Genomic DNA, 7,405 nt, shown 5'->3' with positions numbered 1-7,405 from the left:
GTATGACTATGTATGCACACTAGCACCCTAGAAATAATATTTTTTCTACTTGTTAAACATGCATATATTACATTCATAGAATAAAGCCGACAGAAAACAAAATGCTTACACTCGTCGTTTTACTGCAGCAACAACGATGACTCGTCATCCGTACTACACACATTCCAGCAAATCTAAGATCATGGCCGAATACGAAGCCGACAACGCTGATGTCCGTGAATCCCTTGCCCAGGTGCAAGGAGAGATGAACTTGTTCAGAGGTAACATGGAGACTTTCCTCGAGCTCCTCCAATCTCAGAGGAACCCTGCCTCTGCTCCTACCAACGTCACCCGCGCTACTGGGGTGACCATCCCTGATACCGCTGCTGGCACTACCGTCGACCCTCTGGCGGAAACTGTGGTGCCTAATTCTGGGAATCGTTAGATGGTCCCCATAAACCCTACTAGGCTTGTTGCTGCCTACCCGTGGGGAATGTCCCCACACCTTGCTGCTAGCCTCGCTAGTGGGGGAGCTTTCTTCCCTCATTCGGATCTTACTGTTGTTGCTGGAAGTGTTGGTTTCCCTTGGGTTCTCCCCACTCTCCAAAATAATTCGGTTAATGTTGCTGATCCGGATGACAACCAGGGTTAGGTCCCTGACGACCTCCCAAACGATGAAGAAGACTACCGAGGTCCGCGCCTCCATTTTCAACTTCCTAGTCAGGCTGCTCAAGCTGCGAGCACCAGTCAAATCCCCGTCCCTTTTGGCTACCCAGGGGCAAGCTCTGTGCCCATGATGATGAATCCTACATCCCAATATATGCAGGCAGGGGCACCTCAGGCCCCCAATGCTCTATTTGGAACGCAATATTTTCAACCTGCTACTGCCGCTCAGACTGTGCCACCAGGTTTCTCCTACCCGCCAATGTGGTTCAACCCGAGCGTGCCCGCACCAATCGCTCCTGAAGTCTCTCGACCAGCCAGTCAGGCCACTCCTCCCACTGTTGATCCATCCAGACTTGCGGATTACCAGCTCTTAGACGACAAAATAAGGGTCATTGAGGGCTTCTCTTCTTTCGGCATGGACGCTCGAGACCTCTGCTTGGTCCCGAACGTGGTGTTGCCCCAAAAGTTCAAGGTGCCCGACCTCCCCAAGTACAAAGGCCTTAGATGTCCCCGCAGTCATCTCACTATGTACTGCAGGAAGATGGCTTCGCACATTGATAACAACAACCTCTTGATTCATTACTTCCAAGGCAACCTGACTGGGGCTTCCTTGGATTGGTATATGAGTTTGGAGCGCTCGAAGATCTGATCATGGAGGGACCTCTCCGAGGCATTTTTTAAACAATACAAGTACAACCTTGACATGGCTCCCACAAGGCTTCAGTTACAGAACCAGTCTCAAAGATCTAATGAAACCTTCAAGGAGTATGCTCAACGTTGGCGCGAAATGACGTCTAGGGTTTGACCAGCACTATCTGACAATGAGTTGGTTGACATCTTCATGGGTACGCTGCAGGGGCTGTATTTTGAAAAGATGATTGACAGTTCATCAACAAACTTTGTCGATATGGTTATTATTGGGGAACATGTTAAAAGTGGGCTGAAATTTGGGAAGATAATAGACACGACCGCGCCGCAGACAGTCAATAAGAGACCACATGGGAGCTTCGCAAAGAAGAAAGAGGAGGAAGCAAACGCTATAATGGCGAAGGCTCGCCCCCGATATCGAGGTCTGATGGCCCCTATGCCATATTATCCGTACCAGTACGTTGCCGCAGCTCAATACCAACAGCCGCCTTTCCAGTATCAACCGCAGAAGGACAATCGACAATCAACACCCGCTCAGAGAAATCCAAACCAACAATATAATCGAGCACAGAACCGAGGAAACAATTTTGGGAACCGACCCCAATTTGACAAAATTCTGGTGTCGTACTCCGAATTAGTCCCCTATCTAGTTCATGTAGGGGCGGTCATACCAAAGGAATTTCCCGTGGCCACTCCTCCATTCCGCGCCAACCACGATCCTAATGCTTCGTGCGTGTATCATGCCAATTTCATAGGGCACTCTACAGAAAATTGTTGGGCACTTAAATGCAAGATTCAAGACTTGATAAACCAGAACATCCTGACCTTCTCCGAAGAAAAACCGAATGTAAAGACAAATCCTTTGCCGAATCATAGTGGCGTGCCAGTCAACGCCGTGATTGAAGAGGTAAATACCGAAGTCATACTGAAAGTTGAAGAGGTGAAGACTCTGATGTTTGTTGTATTACAAAAGATTGAACAGTTTGGGTTTTTAGAAAAGGTGCATGATGATTGTACAATATGTGAGTTTGATCCAGACATTTGCGAGCAGTTGAAAGGGTGCGTGCAATCACTAATGGACCAAGGGTTAATACAGTTCTCTAGAGCTCAAGCAGCAGAAGAGGTAGCAGTAATTGAACCGATAACAATTGTATACAGGAAGAAGAAGGTTGAAGCTCCTCCCAAGAGGATTCAGCCGATTCATTTCCATGTTCCAACTCCGTTCCCGTATCAGAATACCAAGGCAGTGCCTTGGAATTATGAGACCACAACGTATTTGGGAGGGAAAGAAATCCGCATTCTTGATATAAAGATCGTCAATATCGATGGGCTGGAGGCATGACTCGAAGTGGCCATGTATTCGCTCCTAAATACACTCCTAGGGTGTCTCCAGCACCCATAATTGTCTCGCCTAAAGAGAAGGCAACTCCTGCGCCGACTCTGCAGGCAGGGGCAACTGTACTCGCCACTCCAACCGTGATGACTGCTCCGGTATTGACGAAAGTTATTGACGATGATAAAGCCGCAGAAGCCGAAATTTCCAAGGATAAAGGTCCGATGATTGAAAAAGAACAGTCTGATGATCACAAGAAGAGTATCACCTTTGAGGAAAGTTTGGAATTCCTCAAACTGATCAGAAAGAGTGACTTCAAGATTGTTGAGTAGTTGAATCAGACGCCTTCCAAAATATCAATTTTTTCTTTGCTATTGAGTTCTGAGGCTCATCGCAAAGCATTGCTGAAAGTTATAGATACCGCTCACGTGATGCAAGATATCACAGTCGATCAATTTGACGACGTGGTTGCCAATATCACCGTCAGTAGGTATCTGGGATTTAATGAAGCAGAGTTACCTCCTGAGGGAAAGGCCTACAACAAAGCACTACATATTTCGGTCACGTGTACTGACTCGCTCTTATCACGAGTCCTTGTTGATACTGGATCCTCGCTTAATGTACTGCCAAAATCTACATTAAGCCATCTACAGTTCAAGGGGCCTGAAATGAGAACCAATGCATTGATTATTAGAGCTTTCGACGGTTCCCGAAGGCAGGTAATTGGGGAGGTCGATTTGCCTATCTGTGTTGGACCACACCAGTTCGATATCACTTTCCAAGTCATGGACATCAACCCTGCCTACAGTTATTTGTTGGGCCAACCATGGATCCATGCCGCTGGGGCAGTCACTTCTACTTTGCATAAGAAGTTGAAGTACTTGATAGATGACAGACTGGTAATTGTGTGTGGGGAAGAAGATTTGTTGGTCATTGAACTCTCCTCCTTCAGATATGTTGAAACAGATGAGGGGATCGTCGAGGTTCCGCTCCACTGTCTAAAATTTGAAGATGTCAGTTCCGCATCCGCCAACAACAATCAATCATCCGCTACCATCCTATCCTCAGCAAAGAGTGCCAAGCAGACATTGGAGAAAGGCCCGCTTCCCGGTTGGGGCAAGGTCGTCAATGTGGAAGACAAATGCGACAAGTGTGGTATCGGTTATCACCCGGAAACACGCAAAGTGAGTTCGAAGAAAAAGCAATTCAACCCGGTCAAGTTCAGCAGCACCGGCTATCAGAGTGAGCATACCGTAGCAGTCATCGGAGAGTCCAGTGGTAACAAGCCAGGGGCACCCAGCCTCGTTCGCAAATGTCCTCCAGGGTTCAAGCTTCCCAATTGGACGACCACCGTGATACATCTGGTGTACTCGGAAAAAACGTAATGCATTTCGTTTTCTTCGTCCCTCGTCCCTGCCCGAGACGAGAGGATAACTTGTAAGGCCCCCCATGTTTAAAAGTATTATGTGAATAAATAAAAGTACTTTTTGCATGCAAAGCTCGTGTTTCTTTTCTTTCAGTTATTTTTCATTTTCACTAAAAACAACGAAATGGCAAAAGATTTCTTTTTCTTTTTCCACTTTTTCTCAAAAAAAGAAGCATACTAAAATAAGCTCATCATATGCAGAGCAAATAAAACCACTGATTACAACATGGCTAAAATCAACTATGAATTTGGACTTCCAATCCACCAAGCTGAAGATGACAGTGAGGAAGATTGCGAATTACCAGCTAAACTACCACGACTCCTTGAGCATGAAGAGAAAGAGATTCAGCCGTACAAAGAACCAGTTGATGTCATTAACTTGCGATCTGAAACTGATAAAAAAGAGGTAAAAGTTAGGGCATCTCTCGCCAGGCATGTACACTCTGAGTTGGTAGATCTGTTGCGTGAATATGTCGACGTCTTCGCTTGGTCATATCAAGATATGCCAGGGTTAGACACCAGCATTATTGAACATCACCTACCGCTTAAGCACGAATGTCCTCCAGTCAAGCAGAAGCTCAGAAGGACCAGACCTGATATGGCGCTCAAGATCAAGGAAGAGGTTAAAAAGCAGCTAGATGCTGGCTTCTTAGCCATTTCTGAGTATCCGCAGTGGGTTGCTAATATCGTTCCGGTTCCTAAGAAAGATGGAAAGGTCAGAATGTGTGTAGACTATCGAGACCTCAATAGAGCCAGTCCAAAGGATGACTTCCCTTTACCTCATATTGACGTTTTGGTCGACAACACAACTCAATTCTCCGTATTTTCTTTCATGGATGGGTTCTCCGGGTACAATCAGATAAAGATGTCACCAGACTATATGGAAAAGATAACCTTTATCACACCTTGGGGAACTTACTACTACAAAGTCATGCCATTCGGCTTGAAGAATGCAGGGGCAACATATCAATGCGCCATGGTAACACTCTTTCACGACATGATTCATGAAGAGATCGAGGTTTATGTGGACGACATAATTGCCAAATCCAGAACTGAGGAAGAGCACCTGGTTAATCTGAGAAAGTTGTTTGTCAGACTCTGAAAGTTTAAATTGCGTCTGAATTCGGCTAAATGTACTTTTGGGGTCCGATCAGGTAAACTTTTGGGTTTCATAGTTAGTCAGAAGGGTATTGAGGTTGATCCTGAAAAAGTTCGAGCCATCCAAGACATGCCAGCTCCCCGAACAGAAAAAGAAGTCAGAGGCTTCCTTGGGCGACTTAATTACATCTCCAGATTCATATCTCACCTGACAGCCACCTGTGAACCGATTTTCAAATTGTTGAGGAAGAACCAATCGATTGTGTGGAACGACGGTTGCCAAGGGGCATTCGATAAAATAAAAAAGTACTTACAAGAACCACCAATCTTGGTACCACCGGTTCCTGGTAGACCACTCATTATGTATCTCACAGTGTTGGATGAATCTATGGGGTGCGTTTTGGGTCAACACGATGTCACAGGAAAAAAAGAACATGTTATCTATTATCTCAGCAAGAAATTCACTGAATGTGAGACCCGATACTCACTTTTAGAGAAGACTTGTTGTGCCTTGACTTGGGCTGCTCGACGCCTGAGACAATATATGATTTGCCATACTACTTTATTGATATCCAAGATGGATATGATAAAGTATATATTTGAAAAGCCTGTTGTTACTGGTAGAATTGCTCGGTGGCAAATGCTGCTAACCGAGTATGACATAGAGTACGTGACTCAGAAAGCAATAAAGGGGAGTATTCTGTCTGATTATCTCGCTCACTTGCTTGTTGAAGGCTACCAACCGTTGAGGTTTGACTTCCCAGATGAGGACATCATGTTTATCAGAGATTTTACTATGCCAGGCTTCGAGGTAAGCCCTGAGGAAGGCCCCGAACCAGGATCGCGATGGACGGTCGTGTTCGACGATACTTCCAATGCCCGAGGTCATGGTATAGGTGTTGTTATCACTTCTCCAACTGGTTTCCACATCCCCTTCATTGCTAGGTTATGTTTTGACTGCATCAACAACATGGCAGAATATGAAGCATGTATCTACGGTTTAGAGGCGGCAATCGACTTCAGAATCAAAATCCTCGAGGTATTCGGTGATTCAGCTCTGGTAATCAGTCAGGTGAAAGGCGATTGGGAGACTCGGGATAACAAGTTGATACCCTACAAAGAGCATATCAAAAAACTGATACTCTATTTTGATGAAATATCTTTTCACCATATTTCTAGGGAAGAAAATCAGTTAGCAGACGCTCTAGCCACGCTAGCATCTATGTTCAAAGTCAAATGGAAGAATGAAGCACCATCCATCCAAATTGACCACTTAGATGAACCAGCACATTGTCTAGCAATTGAGGCCGATCCAGGCGATAAGCCTTGGTTCTACGACATAAAGACACTTCTGGAGAAACAATAATATCCCGATGGTATATCCATCACCGATAAGAAAGCTCTGAGAAGACTCTCTTCTAAGTTCTTCCTAAACGGTGATGTACTATACAAGAGGAATTATGATTCCATAGTGCTCAGATTCATGGATAGACACGAAGCTAGTACAATCATAAGATCCATACAAGAAGGTGTAACACCTCAAAATTTGCCCCCCTCTCTTGGGACTAGCATAATATATTACATATCATTTTTAGGTCATTAGGCATTGCATATTGCATATCATGTGGTTACATTGTGCAAGCCATTCTCCCAAGTCTTGATCAGAAGATAGGAGGTCATGGTGCAAGCTAGGGTTTCATTGGACTGGTCATTAATCATCTGAGGATGTGGAGGTCCAAATTAGGGTTTCATGATTCTTAAGGGGGATTGATCTTCATCTTGATTGAATTGATTCATCATCATCATCATGGTTTGTCATCATCAAGTGTTGGATCAGATGCCTTGGGATTAGGGTTTTGACCACTGGTCAACCCTAATCAGTTGCATTGGGACAATCAGGGCATAGCAAGGAGATGGGGTCTATGATGGATATGGGGATCATCATGTGATTATATGGAGCTTATTGAGGCTAGGGTTTCATCCTTGAGCCATTTCATCAGAAGATTGGGGCTCAGCTTGATCGATGCATTGCCAAATTCATCTATCAGTTGAAAAAGTCAATTGTGGTCAACTGTGCTTGATTTTATGGATTTGGAGGTGGAATTGAGTTGGATACACTTCATTCATGTTGGAACAAGTGTTATTTGACATGTCAAAGCTCAAGAATGAAGAAAATAAAGTCAGAACAAAAGTTGCCAAAAATAGAAAGTGACTTGTAATGGAAGTTTCCAAAAATGGAAAGTTTTTGACCTCAA

At 44.7% G+C, this 7,405-nt stretch overlaps 2 protein-coding genes across 2 annotated transcripts; both read left to right on the top strand.

Moving 5' to 3' along the window:
- The first annotated feature begins 424 nt into the window (after positions 1-424).
- Positions 425-2,635, top strand: LOC127080911 (uncharacterized). The gene is made up of 3 exons (XM_051021202.1): positions 425-568; positions 806-1,033; positions 1,502-2,635. Exons 1-3 carry the CDS (start codon positions 425-427, stop codon positions 2,633-2,635), a joined length of 1,506 nt encoding a protein of 501 aa, XP_050877159.1.
- Positions 2,636-4,278: 1,643 nt separating this feature from the next.
- Positions 4,279-6,516, top strand: LOC127080910 (uncharacterized). The gene is made up of 2 exons (XM_051021201.1): positions 4,279-4,458; positions 5,743-6,516. The coding sequence occupies exons 1-2, from the start codon at positions 4,279-4,281 to the stop codon at positions 6,514-6,516; spliced, it is 954 nt and encodes a 317-aa protein (XP_050877158.1).
- The last annotated feature ends 889 nt before the right edge of the window (positions 6,517-7,405 follow it).

Source organism: Lathyrus oleraceus, chromosome 5 (genome assembly GCF_024323335.1).
Source record: "Lathyrus oleraceus cultivar Zhongwan6 chromosome 5, CAAS_Psat_ZW6_1.0, whole genome shotgun sequence".
Taxonomy (NCBI): Eukaryota; Viridiplantae; Streptophyta; class Magnoliopsida; order Fabales; family Fabaceae; genus Lathyrus; species Lathyrus oleraceus.
The sequence above is the reverse complement of the archived record's forward strand: the minus strand, read 5'-3'. Positions and strand labels throughout refer to the sequence as shown.